This window comes from Bidens hawaiensis, unplaced genomic scaffold (genome assembly GCF_021521415.1).
Source record: "Bidens hawaiensis isolate Kalapana, Puna unplaced genomic scaffold, B.hawaiensis_p1.1 tig00013505_1, whole genome shotgun sequence".
NCBI lineage: Eukaryota > Viridiplantae > Streptophyta > Magnoliopsida > Asterales > Asteraceae > Bidens > Bidens hawaiensis.
In genome coordinates this window covers 428120-452350 of record NW_027492146.1, presented here as the reverse complement: position 1 = coordinate 452350, position 24231 = coordinate 428120, and the positions used below count along the sequence as shown (strand labels likewise).

General features: G+C 34.1%; 3 protein-coding genes across 3 annotated transcripts; all 3 read right to left on the bottom strand.

Moving 5' to 3' along the window:
* Positions 1 to 544: 544 nt before the first annotated feature.
* Positions 545 to 5268, bottom strand: LOC143544289 (cysteine-rich receptor-like protein kinase 2). The gene is made up of 7 exons (XM_077036425.1): positions 4506 to 5268; positions 4065 to 4178; positions 3850 to 3989; positions 3001 to 3211; positions 2473 to 2707; positions 2203 to 2353; positions 545 to 886 (listed from the first exon to the last, which is right to left on the bottom strand). Exons 1-7 carry the CDS (start codon positions 5260 to 5262, stop codon positions 545 to 547), a joined length of 1950 nt encoding a protein of 649 aa, XP_076892540.1. The 5' UTR covers positions 5263 to 5268.
* Positions 5269 to 9584: 4316 nt separating this feature from the next.
* On the bottom strand, positions 9585 to 13084 carry LOC143544245 (cysteine-rich receptor-like protein kinase 2). The gene is made up of 7 exons (XM_077036387.1): positions 12340 to 13084; positions 11778 to 11891; positions 11561 to 11700; positions 11094 to 11304; positions 10321 to 10555; positions 10064 to 10214; positions 9585 to 9896 (listed from the first exon to the last, which is right to left on the bottom strand). Exons 1-7 carry the CDS (start codon positions 13082 to 13084, stop codon positions 9585 to 9587), a joined length of 1908 nt encoding a protein of 635 aa, XP_076892502.1.
* Positions 13085 to 16931: 3847 nt separating this feature from the next.
* LOC143544244 (cysteine-rich receptor-like protein kinase 2) lies at positions 16932 to 20445 on the bottom strand. Its single transcript, XM_077036386.1, has 7 exons — positions 19665 to 20445; positions 19413 to 19526; positions 19197 to 19339; positions 18785 to 18995; positions 18146 to 18380; positions 17915 to 18065; positions 16932 to 17258 (listed from the first exon to the last, which is right to left on the bottom strand). Exons 1-7 carry the CDS (start codon positions 20443 to 20445, stop codon positions 16932 to 16934), a joined length of 1962 nt encoding a protein of 653 aa, XP_076892501.1.
* Positions 20446 to 24231: the final 3786 nt, after the last annotated feature.

Genomic DNA, 24231 nt, shown 5'->3' with positions numbered 1-24231 from the left:
GTTTATAGTCATATTTGACACACTAATTATTTATAGAAAAAAAAAGAGATGTTAAAAAAACATTCCAACCACCTGATCTGCTTTAGTTGGAAAGGTTTTGGAAGGACAATCCAGTCATAACCAACCAAACCCTTTTTGACTAGTAATTATACATCATCTGCTAGGATCTAAACCCATTGTGACATGTTTCTAATCCACCTGACCTGCCTGTTTTGCTACCTCTAAAGTCGTAAATCTTTTCTTCAAAATAGCCAAGGTTCGGTTCGTTTATAGCACTTCCCTTTTTTCTTCAGTTAGTGGGTCCTACCTTCAGTTCTTCAGTAACAAGAAACCAACACACCTAGGCTTCTTTTCATGCCCTATAAAAAGGATTTACAAAATGATTAATGTTAAATTATAGAAAAGAATAATACCTAAATTATCCCAATAACATTCACTAAACGTTTACAGTCATCTTAAATCGCTTTACACACCTAGAACTAGTTTATCATTGTAACGGTATTGTTTTTTCTAACCATGATTGATTAATTATAGCTAACTAATGTTACCTCGGGTATAAACGACACTGAGAAACTGTAACAACCAAGCTAGAATCATCTCTGTTACAGTTATTCGGCAGACTTTGTGCAATGTTATTAAGTTCCATGGTTTCTTCATCTATAAAAGGGGGATTAGTGGGGAAAGGTAAAGGTTCATCATTTGTTGCTAACATTTTTAGTGCTGCTGACATGGATGGTCTTAAAGATGGAGCTTCTTGTGTGCAAAGTAGTGCCACATGTACCACTTTAATTACATCTTTTTGGAAATTTATGTTGGGATAATTTTGCATCTTTAGATTTGGGTCAAATATTTCCTCCACTGTGCCTTGGTTGAAATGCTTCCATGCCTGTTCATTCAAAGTGGAATTAATCATAGTTATTAAAAGCGATAGGCGCACACAAGGTGAACGTGCCTCTCCCAGGCGCTAGGCGCAAAAAAAGCGTGGGCCTGATACAAAAAAGGCGCAACTAAATAAAAAAATTCACAAACAAAATTTATAATGGCAAACAATACTTTATTCAAATACCAAAACAATTCAAAAGCATAATCCTCAAATCATAGTTTCCAAAATCAAATGAAAATCCAAAATAACCAAATTGTTCATACTCAAAAGCAAAAAAAAATCATGAAGTAATAAATATAAAAACGAAAGCCGAAATATCTTCATCAACCAGACAATAAAACAAAAAAGAATTTAACTAATCTCATAACCGAAAGCATAAAACAAAGCAGAAAACAGTAACAAGCTGCACTAAACTAACGAACCAGCCTATTACTAACATCATAATCGAAAGCAGAAAATAAAAACAAAAAAGAATTGAACTAATCTCATAACCGAAAGCATAAAACAAAACAGAAAACAGTAACAAGCTGCACTAAACTAACGAACCGGTCTATTAATAGCATCATAATCAAAAACAGAAAATAAAAACAAAACAGAATTTAACTAATCTCAAAACCAAAAGCACAAAACAAAACAGAAGACAGTAACAAGCTGCACTAAACTAACGAACCAGTCTATTACTAACATCATAATCGAAAACAGAAAATAAAAACAAACCAGAATTTAACTAATCTCATAACCGAAAACATAAAACAAAACAGAAAATAGTAACAAGCTGCACTAAACTAACCTCATATTCTAAAAAAAAATTAAATATATATATATATATGTATATATATATATATATTGCTAACCTGCTCCTTCTGGTAGCGACTGGTAGCTTGTAGTTGTGATAATAAAAACTAATTGCCGATCATTATATTATTATAAAGATAGAAACAACACTTAATTATGTTAATCCCATATATTTTGGGTAGGTTGTTCAACTATTAATCACAAAATAATCATATAAAATCAAGGTTAATAAAAAAATAAAAAAAAATATTCAGTTGCCGTTTTTAAGCCCTAAAAATCCGACTTTAGTCAACATAGGCGGTGTTTATGCGCCTCGCCCAGAAATATCGCCCAGGCGGCTGGGCGCTGCGCCTTTGATAACTATGGAATTAATTTTTATATCCTAAGTCAATGCATTTTGATGTAAAAATAGTTCATGCTGCCAGCTGATATCTTAAGCTTTTGGTAAAAAAATTTGTGATTATAACTTGAAATTTTTCTAGAAACCAAAAGGAGTAATTATTATGTGAAGTGTATACGCTTACCGTAGACGGTAAGCTGTCGGTATATTCAGCGGTTTTGCTTCTGTTGCTTTCCATTCCGGTGACCAGCTCTAGAATTAGAATACCAAAGCTATAGACATCTGCCTTTTCGGTTAATTGGCCATGGGCTAGGTATTCTGGAGCCATATACCCACTGGTAATGCCAAAATATTTACAAAAAAAAAAAAAGAAATTAGTTTGCATCTTCCTTCTTTTTTTACTTACGTTATCTTTTTCTGGATGATTATTCTTATATAATAAGAGGATACTTACAGTGTTCCTGCAATTGCGGTGCTGATGTGGCTTTTATCATCTTGAATAGACCGGGCCAACCCAAAATCAGCTATTTTGGGACGAAACCTTAAGTCTAATAAGATGTTAGAAGCTTTAATATCCCTGTGAATAATCCGGCGTTTGCTATTCTCATGAAGGTAAACCAAGCCTTCTGCTATACCAATTATAATCTCAACTCTCTTCTCCCAGCCTATTTCCCTGCCTTTTACATCATCTGTACAAATTCACAAATGTTAAATCTCAAATCATTTGATTAACGATTTTAGAGTCAATGGGTGACGGCTCAGACTCACTAACGGGCAGAGTTACGTAACATGTCATATGGGTTTGGGTTCATTCTGTAATTTTTTTATAGATAAGTAATTCATTATTGTTTCTATAAAAACAATATATTTTTAATAAATATAAAAAAAAACCATTGACTTGACCCGTGTGAGATTAAAAAAACATATAGACAAATTCACAACCAAACAAATCAAAATTGTAATAACATTTTTCAGAACTTACCAAAAATGAAGAAGTTAAGGCTCATGTTGGGCATATATTCGTATATAAGAACGGTTTCGGATTCTGAACAACTGCATCCTAATAACCTAATCAGATTTGGATGTTCAAAATTGCAAATTAATTTAATTTCGTTATAGAAATCTGCTACTTTGAATTTGTAGCTGTTGAAAAGCCTCTTCACAGCTATTTCTCTTCCATCTGTAAGAACCCCCTGAAATAAATTTCGTTGTTTACGTTAATAATTTCCACCAATTTAGTTATGAATTGGTTGATTTAGTTTTATGCTATCTCTAATGGGTGAAACATATAATTGTAAACAACAAAATTAACCTAAAGGAAAATGTGCCAACTAGTCAAATAGGCTGAACATGTCAAAAGCATCCTGAAGCATAAAACGTTAAATGATAAAAATCGACTGTTATGCAATATAATATAGTTTTTATTAGGTCTGTAAACGAACTGAACTTTCAGTGAATTTTTCGTGAACCGTTTAGCGGGAAGTTCTTTTATGTTTGTTCATTTAATAAGTGAACGAACATGCACAGAAAATTTGTGTTCATTTAATTAAACGAACGAACATAAACATAGCGAACGTTCGTTTAGGTGTATTCATTTATGTTTGTTCATCTATGTTCGTTTATGTTCGTGAACTCTTCGTTTAGATTTTAAGAGAACGAACATAAATGAGCATGAACATGTTCATTTTTTAAACAAACGAATATGAACACAAATATTTGTCCAATTAAGTGTTTGTGTTCCATGTTCGTTTAAAGTTAAATGAACGAACACAAACATGCCCTTGTTCGTGTTCGTTGGTTTGTCATATTTGAGCCTCAAAATCTGTCAAACCTTGTACACAGTCCCGAATCCTCCTTCTCCAATCTTATTAGAGTCATCCCAGTGTCCCGTAGCTTTTTCAACAGTTGAGTATTTGAAGTACAAGCCGCTATCGTTAAGAATCTTTACTAGTTTGCGAGTATCGTAAGAACCTAGAAATTGTAAGCAATTAGTAGTTTGTTTCATGGATTTTTCTGAACATGTTTTTGTCCAGATGCGTATTATACCTCTTCTCCTGTGTTGTATATATCTACGTTTCCTTATATATAATATTATCATCAGAGCAACTGCAATAGCCACCGCAGTACTAACAAACGAAACAGCGATTTTTATTATCTTCCCTGCCAATGGCAATAATAATATCATTATTAGTGTTAATTCTTATCATTTCAGTAAGAGTTTGTTTGGTATTTAGTAAAACTGTAGGTTGAACTGCTAACTACAGTCTTGAGGAGCGACAAACCAAACCGATCACTGCAATGAGTCAGCCGGTTTTACTCGTTTTGACGGTCAAGCAGTTTTTTTTTTTTTTAATTCTTTTACAAAGTCATTAGTTTGTATTAAATATAACTCCACCATATAAATATGCAAGTTAAACGGGTTTACACGATTGGTTTCAAGTTCCAAAGTGAACACAACCAGCTAATCGTTAGGATAGTTATGGTTACCTTTATTGCTAGATCTTCTTTTTACCGGTACAGGATTGAGAAAATTAGTATCCGAATATCTCATGAAACACCCTAGGTTCAACACACGACCCTCAGACCACGGTGAACATTTCGTTAATGACATAGATGCATTCTCCAAACACGCTCTACAAGAACTCGGGCTCAAAGTCTTCCAACATTCCGCCAACACATAAACCGAATCATTAGTACCCGACACCAACATCTCTTCCCTAGCAAAATAGTCATTGTTTATTAATGCACCTGATACAGCGTTTACCGCCACCCGACTTGTTGAGTCTAGAAACAATGCATCCTTTTTTGTTATATTCCCACAAACCATATTATCTTTCGGGTTTGCATACTCCTCGAAGAAGCTATAATTTTGGATTCGCATAAAGCAACCGTCAAGATAAGTCCACCCCCCGCTTTGTGGGTGGCAACTGGGAAGGGTTGCACGCATTCGGGCATAGCATGAGATGCAATCTTGTGAAGAGAGATCACCATAGCACTGGGCCAGAGCATAGATTATATTGGGGCCAGTACCCACAACTGTTGTCACATTATGCGAAGTTTGAATTTGAGTCCCGATTGTATTTATTGTACGGACAAAATTCTGGATGAAAATCGTCGGGTCCGCCTGTAAGGTGTCATCACAATGCATTTTGATCACTGTGGATCGCGCGTCACCGTTTGATTTAGATACTTGCATGATCAAAGCGATGACGAAAATTATAATTGTAAGTGAGGACTTCTTCATCTTCTAGTATACAAGACTTTTCAGGAAAACCGAAATACAACACCAATTTTTTGAAAGCTGGAGAAATCATGTAATATACCTGTACTTAGTGTCTGAAAGATATAATAAAGTAAAAAAAAAAAATGTAGGCCTACGAATGACGATTACATAACCGTTTTATTTATCTTAATTAAAGAAAAAAAGATACATATATGTTACAAGGTTTTCTATTTAGAATTGTTATGTATAAACAGCTTGACAGATTACTTAAATATACAACTAAATACAACTCATTCTTACCATACATTTACATTGTTTGACTTTACTAATAGTTTGGTTATTATTAATGTAATAATCTTTATCTTTGTCATTATTATTATTATTATTTTGTAAACCAACAACAAAACAAGATCTAGCAACGATTTAGAAACCAATAATAAATCAAATTGAAATAGTTATCAACATATCTCGACGTAAAATCGTTAATCATAATTGACTAAAGGCCGGTAGGGGCGTATACGCCCAACATCCAGCCACTCGTTGACAACTCATCGCATACCATCCGTACCAAAGCGTACCTACAACTCTCTCTCATCTACACACAAACACATCTCTCTCTCTCTCTAACTCTTTCCTTGCCAACAAGTAACCAGGATTCAAGCTGCCATGTGGTACCCGCATGGCCAGCAGCAATGTATAGGCAAAGTCAACCCGAAAGGTGGTTGCCGAAGGTGCCCCCAGTGCCCTAATAATAAAACAAACTTAATGATTCGGGTAAGTTTACATACCTTTTGCCTACATTGAATGCTCCTTAATCAAATAAGGAAGAATGAGAGATATGTATAGACTTTTATATATATATATATATATATATATATATATATATATATATATATATATATATATATTATAATGGAATTTACATCCATAGTAGCGGTCAAAGGAGGATTGCAAGAATTTCATTTATTACCTTTTTTTTAGTTGTATTGAGTTTTATTATTTCAACTATCATCTTTTGGTAGCTACTTTTCCCAGCTAACGAATTGTCTGATAATAATCCCAACTTTTTATCATATTTGTTCCCAACGATACACGGCTAATAGAATTCTAATGCTGTTAGTTGCAGGTTGCCGGAAAAACGCTCACATTTTTTTTGGGAAACTCAACATTATATTTTCGTCGTCCCATACATTAGATCCGACCTTTAGCAACCTTTTTCGAGTAAAAGCTCCCAATTATAGAGGTCGTCGGAACTCGGAACCCTAGAACCATCATCGGAATCGGTTGGTGGTGCTCAAATGGTGGTGAGTCAGTTGGTGGTGGCAGTGTTCATGTTGAGTTTTCCAGCAAAAAATGTGACTTTTCCTGTCAAAAGCGTTTTTCTGGCGACCTGTAAGTAACGGCGTTAGGATTCTGTTAGTCGTGAACCGTTGGGAACAAATACGCTAAAAGATGGGACCGTCATCAGCCAACTCGTTAGTTGGGACCGGCAGCGACCAATAGATGATGGTTAGGATTAATAAAACCAATACACCTATCTTTTAAGTAGTTAAATAAAGTATTAGATATTCATCAACGATCAATCTTGCTAAAAAAAGAATATATAGGTTTAATTTATAAGTAAAAGCAGTCATTTACTGAAAGGTTTTTGGCCTAACTGGTTTATGTGTTGAGGGTTCAAATTTTGTAGGTGAATTTTTTTTTTCTTTTGACTGAAAACCGGCTTATTCATTTGTTACAGCCTTATTGGTAGTTTTCAAAACACCGATATTAATCTAGTCCGAATTTGATTTGTTGCCCTTAGAAGAGCTATTAAAATTTAGTAGATTAAAAAGATCAAAATCCCTTAGGTTCAAGAACAATCTGAAAATAGGCTTTTGAATTTGTTTGTGATGGTAACATACTAACATTCAACATGGTTGCGTAATTTGACTCTTTCAATAAACTTTGCTTTCAGATTCAGATAATATTATTTGGGCTTTAGTGGACCAAGTCTTCAATTCCCTTTTGAATTTTGGTGTCTATTTACACAACACAAATTTACATTTACAAATCTTATCTTGCTCTTCTAATAAAAAGGAAAATAATAATGCTTAGGTGTCAAACCCACGTTCAAGTATAGCCTAATTTTCCTTCATAATTTTCTAATTTCTCATTTCATTCATTTGAGTTATCCGTGGGTCATGGATCAAAACCATTTTGACAATTGAATTATAAAAGAGTCAGAAAACTAAAAGTAAAGTATTGATCGAAGATCAAACATGTAGAAATATGAAAGTTAAACAAGTAGAAAATAGCCAACACATAAACCGAATCATTAGTACCCGACACTAACATCTCTTCCCTAGCAAAGTAGTCATCATTTCTTAATGCGCCCGATACAAATTTAACCACTACGCCACTTGTTGAGTCTTGAAACAATGCACCTTGTTATGTTGTATTCCCACAAACCCTGTTATCTTTCAAGTTTGCATACTCCTCAAGAGCAACCGGGAAAAGTGGTACGAGTATTTTGAATTCTAAATTATTATTATAGCATTCATATCCTTTTTTCTATCTTTAAATCCATAATAACACTAACAATCAATGTATTTTCTCTCTTATTTACATTTAAATAATATTTTTTTATACATTTATCATTACCATTTCTTTTTTCTTCAGTCACAGCCATTTTTAAAATATATTAAAAAATTATATAGTGTGAACAATAGCTTTTTAAATATACAAAAAAATCACTGTATTTTTTTTCTCCTTCATTCATAACACTCTAGACCACTATCTAAATTATAAAAACTTCACAAGTATAAATTGATAGTTAAGATGTGAATGCAATGAAAATCTTACCACCTACCACCATGATGACAAGACAAGAACTAGCATTGTTTATATTATAAGTACAACACTAAATTAATCTTTGAAATATGACGCAAGACAACCCCATCTTTACATACATATATACGTACATTTGAATTCAAAATACGACACCACAAAACAAACCTTATCACATTTTCTCTCAAAACAAGCTCAAAAACTTTTAACCGTATCCTAGCTAGCAGGGCCGGCTTTGAGAAAGTAAAAAAATTTTGGGTCGAAGACGAAATATTTTTTGGCCTTAAATAAAAGGATAATTTTGTTGGGTTTAAACAATTTAATTTTGATATTGGCTTACATGGTTATAATTTAGGTTGTGTAAAAATCTTTTGTATAAAAAATATGATTAAATATATCTCAAATGAGACTAGAACCCATAACTTTTTGGTTGGGAGTAATACCGCTTTACCACTAGACCAAACTAGTGGCTATTTAATTGAGTTTAAGCACTAAATATTCATTTTGTTTAAATAAAATACATATAATTTTTTTAAAAAAATTGGGCCTAGCAGGGTGTCGGGCCTTTGGCCGTCGACCACCCGGCCCCCCCTTAGGGCCGGCCCTGGCTGGTGCTAAGTAAGCCATTATTACCTTCTAATCTATCTTTAGAAATTTATAAATTATAAAAGTTGTGTTAACTACATATTAACACGCCAAATAAGAACAAGAGAAGTCATTCATAAACTTAAATCACATGAAAGCTGGCTAGATCATACATGGGTAAACTTTGCAAAATGATGGTTAAAAGGTACTTCTGCATTCCTTTATGCAATGAAGATGTTAAGTTTATGCCAATGGCTTTAAAAAATGGATATAAACGGGTAAAATGTACACCGTTTAAAAGCTAACAACTTGATTATTCGAAAAATGTGTATGCAATTGGTGATCTTTAAGACCAAACTTGAGGGATTATTTAGCCTAGTTCTAAACTCAATACCCAAATGAAGCATATTAGAACGAGCAGGGGAGCATAAAATCGGAATTTGTGAGCGTAAACTTGAGAACATAATACAACTTTATAGTAATATTTAACACACTAATTATTTATATAAATATAAAAAATGTTGGAAAAAAAATATTTTGACTCGCCCGACCCGTCTTAATAGGACAGTTGTCGGGAGACAATCCAATCAAAACCAACCAAACAAACCCTTTTTGGCTACTAGTATTTAAGCATCATCTATTTGGACCTAAACCCATTGCGACATGTTTCTAATCCGCCTGGCCTGCCTGCTTTGCTACCTCTCAAGTCATAAATATTTCTTCAAAATAGCCAAGGTTCGCTTCGTTTATATTGCTTTTCTTCTTTCTCCAAATACCAGGCCTTACCTTTAGTTATATATTCTGTAACAACAAACCAACATCACACCTTGGCTTCTTTTCATGCCCTACAAACATCCTTTACTACATGTTTACACACTGCATTATTGATTAGTTCTGGTTAACTAGGGTTACCTCGAGTAGAAACGAGTCTAAGAAACTATAGCAACGGAGCTAGAATCATGGTTATTTGGCAGACTTTGTATAATGCTGTTAAGTTCCATGGTTTCTTCATCAATAAAAGGGGGATTAGAGGGTGCAGGTAACGGTTCATCATTTACTGCTAACATTTTTAGTGCTGCTGACATCGATGGTCTTAGAGACGGAGCTTCTTGGGTGCAAAGTAGTGCCACGTGTACCACTTTTATGGCCTCTTTATGGAAATTTATGTTGGGATAAATGTGCATCTTTAGATTTGGGTCAAATATTTCCTCCACAGTTCCTTGGTTGAAATGCTTCCATGCCTTTTCATTCAAAGTGGAAATACTTTTTATAACGTGAATCAATGTATCTTGAAGTAAAAATAGTTGGTATTGTCAACTGACATTTTAAATTTTGTTTGGTAAACAAATATGTGATTATAACTTTAAATCTTTTTAAGAATTGTGTGGGGTGAAATAGATATGCTTACCGTAGACAGTAAGCTGCGAGTATATTCAAGGGTTTTGCTTCGGTTGCTTTCAATTCTAGTGACCATCTCTAGAATTAGAATACCAAAGCTATAGACATCTGCCTTTTCGGTTAATTGACCATGGGCTAGGTATTCTGGAGCCATATATCCACTGGTAATATCAAAATAAAAATGAAAAATGTTAGTAGACTATATAAGTGAATTTATAATTAAAATATCTTTTGCATGATTATTCTATCTAAAAAAGAGATATTTACAGGGTTCCAGCAATGGCGGTGCTGATGTGGCTTTTATCTTCTTGAAAAGACCGGGCCAACCCAAAATCAGCTATTTTGGGACGAAACCTATAGTCTAATAAGATGTTAGAAGCTTTAATATCCCTGTGAATGATCCGTCGTTTGGTATTCTCATGAAGGTAAACCAGGCCTTCTGCTATGCCAATAATAATCTCAACTCTCTTCTCCCAACCTATTTCCCTACCTTTTATATCATCTGTACATATTTGAGTAAAAACAATTAAATTTGGAATAAACTCTTCAATTTCTATTAGCCAAGAAAATAACTCAAAAATTTGATTACAACCCGTCAGCCCTTACAACGACTCGATATATGTAGCTAAACATAAACCCGTTTAGACTACAACTAGGACTCTAATAAAATAATAAAAAAAATTAAGATAATCAATCCAAACTTGATAATTATATAATAACCCTCTAATTAACTTTATATGCAATCCAAGATTCCTTCCTTGTACTTCAAGCCACGTATAATTAAAGGACAGTTCAGTAATTAATTCCATCACTAAAAATATTAGATTAATGACTTTAGAGTCGATGGGTGATGGCTCAGAGCCATTGATAGGTAAGGTTACATAACCGGTCATATGGGTTCGGGTTCATACGGGTCATTTTAATCATGGATTGCGTTGAGTTGACCCCAAACACTCATTGTCCATTCTATAAATTTTTTTATAGATAATTAATTCACAATCAAACAAAATGAAATTGTAATAACATTTTTCAAAACTTACCAAAAATGAAGTAGTTAAGGCTCATGTTGGGCATATATTCGTATATAAGAATGCTTTCGGATCCTGAACAACTGCATCCTAGTAACCTAACCAGATTTGGATGTTCAAAATTGCAAATTAATTTAATTTCATTATAGAAATCTGTTGTTTTGAATTTGTAGCTGATGAAAAGCCTCTTCACAGCTATTTCTCGTCCATCTGCAAGAATCCCCTGAAATAAATTTCATTGTTCGCGTTAATAATTTCAAAAGTATTCTGAAGCATAACGAACCTAACGTTTAGTGAACTATATGTGAACTGTTCGGTGGGAATTCGTTTATGTTTGTTCATTTAATAAACAAACGAACATGCACAGAACATTAATTAAACGAACGAACATAAACACATGTTTCGTTCATTTCTTGTTCGTGTTCGTTTACAAGACTAGTTTTTATGTAAGCATATTTGAGCCTCAAAATCTGTCAAACCTTGTACACGGTCCCGAATCCTCCTTCTCCAATCTTATTAGAGTCATTCCAGTGTTCTGTAGCTTTTTCAACAGTTGAGTATTTGAAGTACAAGCCACTGTCATTAAGAATCTTTGCTACTTTTTTGGTATCATAAGGACCTAGAAATAATAAGCAGTTAGTAGTCTGTTTCATAGATTTTATTGAGCATGTTCTTTTGTCCAAATGTGTATTGTACCTCTTCTCCTATGTTGTATATATCTTCTTTTCCTTATATACAAAATAATGATCAAAGCAACTGTAGTAACCGCCGCAGTACTAGCAACTGAAACCGCAATTTTTATTATCCTTCCTGCAAATACCAATATCACTATCGTTAACAATCTTTAATATCATGTGTTTTTGTTATTTATGCTATTTTTTATCATTTTAATTGGAGTTTAGTGAAATTCTAGGCTGAACTGCTAACTATAGTCTCGAGGAGCGACAACCAAACCGAGCACTTGAATGAGTCAGCTCATTTTACTTGTTTAAGGGTCAACCAGTTTTTTTTTTTTTTTTTTTTTTTAAATCATTAGTTTGTATTTATAGTAAGATGATTCATTATTTTGATTTATTTATAGAATTAGGTTCACCTAAGAAGTATAAAAAAGTTTACTTTTAAGTATAACTCCACCATATAAATATATAAGTTAAACGGGTTTACACGGTTGGTTTCAAGTTCCAAAGCGAACACAACCGGCTAACCATTAAAACCTAACCGAGAGCCAAACCGTTTGGTTTAGTATAGTTATGATTACCTTTACTGCTATACACCGGTACAGGATTGAGAAAATTGGTATCCGAATACCTCATAAAACACCCCATATTCAACACGCGACCCTCGGACCAAGGTGAACATTTCGTTAACGACATCGAAGCATTCTCCAAGCACGCCCTACAAGAACTCGGGCTCAAAGTCTTCCAACATTCCGCCAACACATAAACCGAATCATTGGTACCCGAAACCAACATCTCTTCCCTAGCAAAATAGTCATTTTTTCTTAATGCACCCGATACAACGTTGACCGTTGCCCGACTTGTTGACTCTTGAAACAATGCATCCTTTTTTGTTGTATTGCCACAAACCATATTATCTTTCGGGTTTGTATACTCCTCGAAGAAGCTATAGTTTTGTATTCGCATAAAGCACCCGTCAAGATAAGTCCACCCCCCGTTTCGTGGGTAGCAACCGGGAAGTGCTGAACGCATTCGGGCATAGCATGAGATGCAATCTTGTGAAGAGAGATCACCATAGCACTGGGCTAGAGCATAGATTATATTGGGGCCAGTACCCACAACTGTTGTCACATAATGTGAAGTTCGAATTTGGGTCGCGATTGTATTAATCGTGCGGACAAAATTCTGGACGAAAATTGTCGGGTCTGCCTCTAAGGTGTCATCACAATGCATTTTGATCATTGTGGATCGCGCGTCACCGTTTGATTTAGATACTTGCATGATCAAAGCGATGACGAATATTATAGTTGTAAGTGATGACTTCATTTTAGCCAAACCTTTTAGCAGATAGCTGTAGAAATCATGTAATATACCTGTAGTAAGTGTTTGGGTGATATATGGAGTAAGAAAAGAGTAGCTATAAGCGGTTAGATAACCATTTTATGTATCATATTTAAAGAAAAAATGCGTTACAAGTCTTTGTTAGAATTGTTATGTATTAAATCACTTTTTATAGTGACATATTCATTAAAAAAAATCCCAAACAAAACAAGACTAATTCAAACCATACATTTGCACTGTTTGACTTTACTAATATTTGTGTATGTTGGATAATAATTATTGTATGAGGAAAACATGGAAATAATAAATGCTAACATGTCCACCATTATTAATACGTAGCAACATGTTATGCCACGTACTTATTTTTTAATTCCTGAACACAGGGGATTTTGCAAACCAACAACAAAACAAGATCTAACAAAGGATTTTTCTTTTTCCTTTTTTTTAACTTTAAAGACGTCTGTTACAATGGTATTCGTGTATCTTTCAAATTATCATAACACTTGTCATATCCTATTACCCAAGTTTGAATTTCCCTCGTCTACTTAGTGTAGTGTCTATATTTAAGAGCACGCTCATACGTGGAGATTCAGACTTGGATCCTCCCATAAAAAAACCTAAGAAAAACCGTTACCACCCCCACTGAAATGGTGATGGCAGAAGGATTTAGACCCAACTACAAAACACCAATTACATACCACAAGGCAGATTAAAACACCAATCCCTATAAATTAAATTAAAGTGAACTATGGTTCTTGTTCTCGTGCTTTGTTTAAATTTACCATTTTAGTCCAAAAGTTTTATATTTTCTATTTTCATTCCTAGGGTTTCATTTTCATTGCAATTTTCTTCCTTTTCATTAACATATTTTGGACCGAAATAATATATTTAACAAACAACGGGGACGAAAATTGCAATAAAAACGAAACTTATGGACGAAAATTGCAACGTAAATGAATCCTTAGGGACAAAAATAGCAAATTTTAATCTTTTTGACTGAAATAGAAAATTTGAACAAACTACAGGGATGAAATCCGAAGTTATTTTGTCAAATTAAAATAATTATCTACATATCAACTTAATATCTTTAATCCTAATTAATTAGTAATAATAATAAAACAAATTTAATGATTTGGGTAAGTATACATACCTTTTGCCTACATTTGAATCATTAGATATGGCTCAAAGAGGTGGAGAGAATGCTCCTTAGTCAATGGAGGAATCACAGGTATGTTTAGACTTGTATTAGTGTATAGATTATATAGAATTTGCATACATAGAAGTGGTCAAAGGAGCAATGAAAGAGCTTCATTTAATTTATTTAGTAGTTAAATTATTAATAATATTATTGAGTAAAGATCAATCTTATTCAAAAGAATATATACACTCAACTTATCAAGTAAAAGCAATCATTTAACAAAAGGCCTTTTGCATTTTTTGAAAAATGATGTTTTCCTAAACTGAAGGGTCAAATCCTCTATATAACCAAAAAAAAATTGTGTAACTTAAGCCGTTCAAAAAAAGGAAAAAAAATAGTAAATGCAATCATTTACACTACATTTAGTTGAATCATTAACTTCAATTGGCTAGAAAAAGGTCGGAAACGAGGACTTTTATCTTTCCACTGAAAATTTGTCTTTTATTTGTTGGAGCGTTTTGGTTGCTACATCTACTATATCATTAAATTTTAAAGAAATTAGTAAAATTATCATCACGCCTGGATCTTTATAGTGATTCTCTAATTATAGAGATTGACAATTTATTTTCTGTACATATAATTTATGAGTGGAAGAAAAATAAAAATAGTTAAAAAATAATAAAGAAGTGTTATCTATATAGACGACACAGAGAATAAGATGCGAAAAGTTTTAAAAGTCCGTCAAATTTCACGGGCCCATTAGATAGTAACTAGGACATAGTGGTGTTTAAAAACACCGATATCAGCGTAGTTAGAATTTGATTTGTGTTCCCCTAATAACATTTTAAAAAAATGTGTAGATTAGAAGATCAATCCTTAAGGGTCAAGAACAATATGAAAGTAGGCTTTGAAATTGTTTTTGATGGTCACACTCAACATGATTGCGTAATTGACTCTTTCAGTTAAATAAAACAAAATTTTAAAAATATATTATTTGGGTTATGGTGGACCAGGTCTTCAATTCTCTCTTGACTTTTGGTACACAATTTACAAATCTATAAACAAATCCGATCTTCATAAATAACTATATAGTTTATTCATTAATACTTAACATAAATAATATTTTTTTTTTCATTAATCACTAAGTACATAATTTTGATGATAAAAAATAAATATATATGTTGTTTTCATTTTAGAAAATGTTATCTTAGGAGATATCATTTATAATAATATTATTTGTACCTATCAATAACTTGTATTGAAGTTTCGGTTCTCATCTATGTTGGTGACCGAGCGAGTTATTTTCAAGTGTTTTTCTAAAGAGAGCGAGATTCGTGCCTAAACTCAAGATAATCAATGCTTGTAGTCTTGATTTTGTTGATTTAATATATGCGAGAAGACATTCTAATATACCACAAAAATAACAAGAAGTTTCAATACATATAAATCTCTGAAAAGTGTGATGAACATTTCAAGACTTATAGTCTTGAAGTTGTCGATTTAATATATACGAGAAGACCTTCTAATATACCATAAAAATATCAAGAAGTACATATAAATCTCCAAAAAGTAAGTGTGATAGAACATTTCAAGATTGAGACATAATTAAAATAAGGAGTAGCGGCGCAGCTTGTTGCCCGCTTGCCTTCTGTTTCGATGTAATCCAATTAGTTTTCGAACACAAATTATATTATTAGTCAGACTTTATCAAAAAAAAAAAAAAATTAAAATAAGAGTAAAGCAAAGTTCAAAATATTGCAGAAAATATACATTGTCAACGTTCAACAAATTACAAGATCAATCAAATACTAGGTCACCAGTTCAACTGAATCATTAGAAAGAAACTATACCACTTGTCACTAAATTAGTTATTAGTATGATATATTTGGCCTGGGCACTTCGGCTCTATGCGTTGGTTTGGCAAAACTAGCTGGTGGTTAGTGGCTTGAAGCTGATAGCTGTAGTTGGAAACTGGTAGTTGTATCTTTTTTGATATATTTAGATGTTTGGTAGAGTAGCATTTTTTAATAAAATGTATAAAATGACAAAAATGGGCATAACTAAAAAAATAATACTAAATGCATTTATTTTGGAATGTTATTTAAGTAATTTAAAATACTAAAAGCTTATAGCTTTTTCTAAGCGTTATTAGTAGGAGCTTCAAGCTTTAAGCTTTTTTTCATAACCTAAAAGTTTCAAGCTCCTTCAACCAAACAAGACTTTTAATTGAGTATAAGCTTTTTCCTAAAAGATTGAAGCTAGAAGCTCCTAAAAGCTCTCAACCAAACATACCCTATATATGGGGGTTGGACACTTAGGTTGTAAAGTCCGGGGTGAGAAAGAGTAAGAATGGGTTATGTTATGAAAGTTGAAACCAATTTTTGAGTTAACTTAAGCGAGCCTAACTAAGCGGAGGCAAGTTCAAGCTTGAACTCAGATTGTTTACAAACCAAGCCGACAGGATCTCATCTAAAACCTTATTTTCAAGTGAGCTATTTCCGTGCTTTAGTCCTCCGGATTCAAATTTTCAACTTTAACCCCCTTAGCTTGCTTCCTTTTCCTAGAACAACCCTCTTAACTTATTTTTTCCAGGTATTATGTTGTGCACAAAACATGAACTTAACAGTAAACTCTAGTAACAAATATCTTGAATTGATATTTTTAGCAATAACCTTTAATAATTACATCAAATTTTCATATACATTGGATATGGGACATCGAGCTAGAACCATCACCATTAAAGTTATTGAGTAGCCTTTGTGTGATGTTATTAAATTCCATGGTTCCTTCATCTATAAAAGGGGGATTAGAGGGCGCAGGTAAAGGTTCATCATTTACTGCTAACATTTTTAGTGCTGCTGACATCGATGGTCTTAAAGATGGAGCTTCCTGGATGCAAAGTAGTGCCACATGTACCACTTTTACGGCCTCCTTTTGGAACTTGATGTTGGGATGAATATGCATCATTAGGTTTGGATCAAATATTTCCTCCACTCTACCTTGCTTGAAATGCTTCCATGCCTGTTTATCCATAAATAACACATGGGAATTGAATATATCATAACGTTTAAGGTCGGGTAAAGTTTAACTAATAAACACTTTTAAATAATATATAATTCAAACCAATCCATTAATATAAATAAACATATCACATCGACGGAGGCTGTAAACGAGTCAAAAAATGGGCACGAACACTTAAAAGGAGCGGGTTTTCTTGCTGGGTTTGTTTGTTAAGAAATAAATGTGTCATTGTTCGTTCCTTGGCATTCAAAATGATAATAAACGAGTGTAAATAAACGAAAATAACCAAAGAAAATAAAAGTGTCAATTCGCACACTACTCAAATATCAAGATTCAATTCTAAAATTCTATTGGACTTATGCACAATTGAGCGATGAACCAACTAGTATTGCTAATAACTAATTCAAATGAGCATGCAAATGAAAATAAATGAGTGAAAGCAGATGAACACACATAAACGAATGTTCATGAATTTAAATAAACAAATAAGACATGCGTTTATATTCGTTCGTTTAATTCAATGAAAAAAAATTTCTTCACATTCATTAAAGCAATTCTCAAGGACCTTTGGTTTGTTTACAGAACTGGTTATAATCAAAAATATTTACTAGAAACTGTGAGCCATTTATGGTGTGAAGTGAAGTTTCAATACTTACCGTAGACACCAAGTTGTCAGTATATTCAGTAGTTTTACTTATGTTGTTTGCTACTCCAGTAACCATCTCCAAAAGTAACACCCCGAAGCTATACACATCTGTCTTTTCAGTTAAACGACCATGAGCTAGATACTCTGGAGCCATATATCCACTAATTATGTTGATAATAGAAATTAAAAAAAGTTAGCTTAGCCAATTTAATTTTTTTTAAGATGAAATCACGGTACTTACAGTGTTCCTACAATCGCGGTGCTGACGTGACTCTTATCATCTTGAAAAGATCTTGCCAACCCAAAATCAGCTATTTTGGGACGAAACCTCAAGTCTAATAAGATATTGGAAGCTTTAATATCCCTATGAATAATCCGGTTTTTTGTATTTTCATGAAGGTAAACCAGACCTTCTGCTATACCAATTATAATCTTACATCTCTTCTCCCAACTTAATTCTCTGCCTTTAGTTTCATCTGTAACAAGTAACAGTGAGAATAAAAATCAAACAAACCAAACCATAGTTGAAAAGACTGAACCGCTTGGTTCGCTATGGTTATGTGTGTGAATAACCAAATTACAAACTATATAACCAACATTTGCGTTTTGTTTATAAATAAGACGCTATTTGTCGGAACAATTCTGTTATAAATTTTTATAACTAGCATAGTTGTCACTTATTCTTCATTATAAATTTTTATATATAGCATAGTTGTCCAAAGATGGTGATTAACAATACCAAGCCACGTTTTCAAATAACCGAATTAACTTCTACTGGTTACAAAAAAATTAAAAATCGTAACATTGGTTATAGCCCATGGTAACAAGTTCACATTTTCATATCAGATTACTAGTTTCATATAAGAGTTCTTTAAATTACCAAAAATGAAGAGGTCGAGACTCATCTTAGGTACATATTCATATATTAGAATACTCTCGGGCCCTGAACAGCTGCATCCTAACAGCCTAACCAGATTCTTGTGGTCAACACTGCTAATTATGTTCACTTCATTGTAGAAATCTGCTGCTCTGAATCTGTTGTTGAGGAAAAGCCTTTTCACAGCTATTTCTCGTCCATCTGAAAGAACCCCCTGAGACCAATTTCGTTGTTAAAACTTTATATTTGTTATAAGGGATATATCATGAAATAATTCACATGTCTAAAATATTATTCCAAGTTTCAATCTTACGAAAATATTTAGCTCGTTAAAAATAAATGAGATCCCGAGCCCAAGTTAAAGCTGACTAGGCTCGCTCGTTAACTGGTGTGGTTGTATTATGCAATGTAGTACCTTGTACACAGTCCCATATCCTCCTTGTCCCAGCTTATTGATTTCATCCCAGTTTCCGGTAGCTTTTTCGATAGTGGAGTATTTGAAGTTCAAGCTTATGTCATTAAGAGTCTTTGCCATTTCCTCAGCATTAGCATAAGAACCTGAAAATTTTAATCCAAACATTAATTTGTTTGTTTGTTTCACGGGTTCTAAAAAAGATGTATATTTTTATACCATTTCTCCTGCGCAGTATGTATCTGCGTTTTGTGATGTATAAAGCAATCACCAACGCTACCGCGAGAACCACCGCAGAACTAAAAACAGAAACCACAATAGCTATTATCCTCCCTGCAAAACACTCAGTGGGTAAAAATATCATCAGAGACATGTATGCAAGCTTTCATCCTGTTGAATTATGTTATCTCAAGTTGATATGTAAATACATTTCTCTAGTTCTATAGTTTGATTCAAGATAATCATAATTACCTTTATTGCTATTGCTAGACCTGCTTGTGGTTGGTATGGGATTAAGAAAATTTGTATCCGAATACCTCATAAAACACCCCGTATTCAACACACGACCCTCGGACCATGGTAAACACTTTGTTATCGACGACGATGCATTCTCCAAACACGCCTTACAAGAACTCGGGCTTAAAGTCTCCCAACATTCCGCCAACACATAAACCGAGTCATTACTACCTGACACCAACATTTCCTCCCTAGCAAAATAATCACTATTTCTTAACGCACCCGATACAGCATTGACCACCGCTTGACTCGTTGACTCTTGAAATGACACACCCTTTTGTGTTGTATTCCCACAAACCGTAGTATCATTTGGGCCCGTATACTCCTCAAAAAAAGAAAAGTTTTGGAGTCGCATAAAGCACCCGTCAAGATAAACGTGGGCCCCAGTTTGCGGGTAGCAACTGGGGACATAAGTTCGTAACTGGGAATAACATATGAGACAATCTTGCCAAGAGAGATCCCGGTAGCATTGGGTGAGTAGATGGGCCGTGTTAGGCCCACTACCTACAACTACCGTTGAGATATGTGAGGTCTGAATATCAGTGGTAGTTATTGTCGCTGCAAGGACAAAGTTTTCGATAAATTGCGTACCATTTTCGAATATTCCTCCATCACAGTGGATTTTAATGATTTGGGTTCTTGCATCTCCATTGGATTTAGATACTAGTAATGGGATTATGATCAAAGTGATGAAAATCAAAGTTGTATGAGTTGATATCTTCATCTTCTGGTACATGTTACACTTGTGTGAGAGTATCTAGTTGTAGCTGAAATATGATTAATGAGATACAAAACACATAAATATATATTGTATACTTCTCATTCTTAAAAATCAAAAGCTATAAAGTTATTTTTTCACACACCACCAATTTTTAAAGGAAGGCCTAAGTTCAGATTGCGTATTTTTTTTTTACTTTAAATTACTTGTATAAACGTCCATCTCACTCTCAACTATCTCAGAATTTTTTATCTCATTTTGTTAGCAAAAGTGTATCAAATGGTTCTTTTTATTATTTTTTACCACTCTAAACTTATTTTTTGTCAAAATATTTGAAATTTGAAACTACGTTTTTGTCAAATATTTGCCATGCTACAAGTCTTTGGATATTATCTGGTTCTTATTTTTATATAAAACTTTAACAAGTTATGTACGAAAAGTGTACTAATTTATAAATAAAACAAAATTTAACCAGTTATGTACCAAAAGTGTACTAATTTAAAATTAAAAAAATATATATAGAGTAGCCAGATTTTAGAAAGACGGCTCTCACATTTTAACTTTACTCCTAAATCACCCATTTTTTTATAACTACCTCAAAGTTTTTTTCTACACTATGATACTGTGTTTCTAGACTAATCACTTTTAAAGTGGTTAGGCAGAATTAGTCTATATGTATGTACTCGCTAAGTAAAACACCTTTTGCTTAGAAATGTCATCATTATTGATTGATTTTTTTCCAATTATATAGCGACTTAGAGAGCAATAGTCAAATTCACACAAGAAAATATTACTCCGTGCACTTTAAGTTTTCTCATATTCAAAGTTGTAGGCCAGTTACGTGTAATAAAAAAATTCTAACAGTGGGCTATGGTGTAAGGCTGCTCGTTATTTTAATTAGATGTTTGAACAAGTCTAAAACACGAAAACGTATATGCATAATACCTATATTTTTTTTAAAAAAAAAGTGACATTGAAAAAGTAAGTCGTTTTAAAATTGCATTCAGATCCTGAAATCGTAGCATTTTTAGCTGTAGGCGTAACAAAACCAAACGTATCAAATGTAAACGATATAAACATGTGCAATTTCTCAAGACACTTGTTCTTGCATGAAGCAACTTTAAACGCCATCCGCAGCCGTTAAAAGTTGCATTGCGAATACAATGGAAAATAGAGATGTTTGATGAATATGAAATACTTAACCGGTACCAATGAACATACTGAAAAATACCGATACGGATAACAGTAAAGCCATAACCAAACACCGTACCAATTTTTTTGGTTGAGTAACGATTAGACGATTAGTACCGGTAACACTAACAAGTATTATTTTTCAAATGCCGGGAAAAGTACTGATTGTTGTTCGGTCGATAGCAGTAATTATTTCTTTCAAAATTCGATTCGTGATTCGGATCATCCATCGGAACACATGAATCCAACTAAAAACTCAACTATTTCAACACCGTAAACAGTTTTAATCCCGCTAAAAAATAATAATAACAATAATAAAACGAAACTAATAACAACTTGAGAGCGGATTACGTACCTAATAATATATAATATACGTTTCTAATTTCTTCTTCAATTCTGCTCCGTCCAGCCTTATAGAGCTAAGTAGATACAGATATACATATTATAAATATATATATACGGAGCTAAAACTTTGGATGTTGGTTTACGTATCAAATATTTTATTGTTGTAAAAATTAAAAATATTCTTTTCTAATGTTAGGTAAAGATAAGATAAAATATTTTGATATTTTGGCCAGCGCAGAAAATTCGGCAGTAAACTTAAACGTTAACGTGAATTCTATTGGCATTGACCACGCTTTTTATGATACTATATGTCAAATTGAAATTATTTTTGGGGTTTAATTCCAAAATTGAAACAAAACTAGCCTATACCGACCGAATTCGCATCCACTAATGACAACAACACCCTTTTTTTATACATGTTATACAAATGTAGTCCTAAGCGTATACTAACAAAAAAACCGATTGAATTTATGCCAATTTGATTTCAAGTTATGTGTGCCGATTTTGATTCAGCATTCACAAATTAATTTTGATTCAACACCACCCTTTTTAAAAGGCCCTTGTTTACTCGTCCAATGTTATAAAATTTTAATTGATTCTTAGATACAGTCCTATTTTTAGACCTGAGTCCCATACCACCCAGCCTAACACTTGGTCTTATTCGTCACTGACAAAAAAACCCCATGTCACACTTTGCAAGTGACGAATTGCTTTATTCTTTTTGAATATTGAATGTTTTGGTAATGACAAAACCCCGGTCATGTGACCCATTCTAAGTTTCTTTCCTAGAAACTGGAGATTGAAGACTCGTTGACTTATAACTAATAGAGTACTACGATAACATGCATATATATTAAAGGCTAACAAAAAAAAATTATCTTCAGATTATAAGTTTATTTTCACAATGAATTCAAAGTAACCAGCCATTTCTGAAGAAACACTAAGTGAACCCTGGGCAGATTATAGATAATCTGGGGGTTAAGTAATGTTTCCCACGAGGATGAGGTCTAGCAGAGAAGGTTGTTCTTCAGGGGACCTGCAAAACAGACACCGTAAGCTCGTCACTGAGAAGGGGGGGGGGGTTCCTCCTTGTGACCACCCTCCGGCGTGAGAATCAGACTAGATTGCTCTGAATATAAGTGTATATTAAGAGATTGCTAGATAAGATTGAGATATCCGATGATGATCCTTACCATTCCAAGGTGTTGGAGTATTTATAGCAGAAGGTAGGTTTCCTAGAAGGTACAGCCGGCTGAATAGTATTCCTGTTCCACCAACAGTGGACTACGCACAGGCCATGCTGGTTGGTGGATAGGCTATGGCCAACAGTAAAGGTCGGCTGTATACTGTTCCTTTACTGCCGGCTACGCACTGTTCCACCAACTGTAGGCTGCGCACGTCCCATCGTAAGGGTTGGTGAGTAGGCAGCGGCTAATAGTGACAAACAATACTAGAGGGTGCTCCTCCTCGTATTGTTGTCGGTGAGCTGTCACCCTGTGATTGGTTCATGGGCTGCTCTGGTCAAATTGTCTGTTCCGCCCATACCTTAGTAGGTATAGTACGAAAGACCTTCCAGAAGCATACGGACTGGCTCATTTAGGCGGGAGTATTCCCGCCTTGCTCATTCCTTCATGTGACTACTGAAGTAGCGAATGCCTTGTGCGTGTAGCCTTGCTGTTAGTGCGGGTAGCCTTCCCTGATGGCTTGTATCCGCAGCTGCGGGAACAGGCGGGGTACTTCACCATTGGGAGGCTTTCCCTGCGGGTACAGCTGGCGTACTGCGCGTAAGGTTCTTTGAGCATGGTGGGTCCTGCTGAAGCAGTTGGTCATTGCGCAGACGTCCCTATTCAAGGTGAGTCTTGCGGGTCCAACTGGGCTCTGCTGGGACCTACCTCTTCAAGTCCCCCCAGTCCAACGTTCTTCTCATGAATTATTAATAAGTAAGGTGAACTTTTGGACTTAGCAAGGGGTTTTGAAAAGGGTTTAGTTTTTAGGTTTTCCGTGGTGATTCTTCCCGCGGTTTTCCTGATGTCACGCAGAAATTCCCGACTTTTCTGCTTGATCTTTGGGTATGAAGCGGGTAGGTTTGTAACCTCCTCGTACGTCAGGAGCGTTGAGTCCCACTTGTGTGGATTCTCCATGGGGTTTTGGTAGTTTTCAACATATTGATCAATTATGCTAAAACCACCAATCCCATCATGGAGTTTCGAACAATATAGTTCTCGACGTTCCCGTCATGCGGGGATGTTATTCCCTTTTCCGCAAGCA

Coding starts and splice junctions, on each gene's coding strand:
- LOC143544245 (XM_077036387.1), bottom strand. CDS start 13,084: ATGAAGTCATCACTTACAACTATAATATTCGTCATCGCTTTGATCATG. Junction 11,701..11,777: donor TATACAACATAGGAGAAGAG/GTACAATACACA, acceptor TATTATTTCTAG/GTCCTTATGATACCAAAAAA. Junction 10,215..10,320: donor ACCGCCATTGCTGGAACCCT/GTAAATATCTCT, acceptor TGATATTACCAG/TGGATATATGGCTCCAGAAT.
- LOC143544289 (XM_077036425.1), bottom strand. CDS start 5,262: ATGAAGAAGTCCTCACTTACAATTATAATTTTCGTCATCGCTTTGATC. Junction 4,179..4,505: donor AAGAAGATCTAGCAATAAAG/GTAACCATAACT, acceptor TGCCATTGGCAG/GGAAGATAATAAAAATCGCT. Junction 2,354..2,472: donor ACCGCAATTGCAGGAACACT/GTAAGTATCCTC, acceptor TGGCATTACCAG/TGGGTATATGGCTCCAGAAT.
- LOC143544244 (XM_077036386.1), bottom strand. CDS start 20,445: ATGTACCAGAAGATGAAGATATCAACTCATACAACTTTGATTTTCATC. Junction 18,066..18,145: donor ACCGCGATTGTAGGAACACT/GTAAGTACCGTG, acceptor CAACATAATTAG/TGGATATATGGCTCCAGAGT. Junction 17,259..17,914: donor CTGACAACTTGGTGTCTACG/GTAAGTATTGAA, acceptor ATGGATAAACAG/GCATGGAAGCATTTCAAGCA.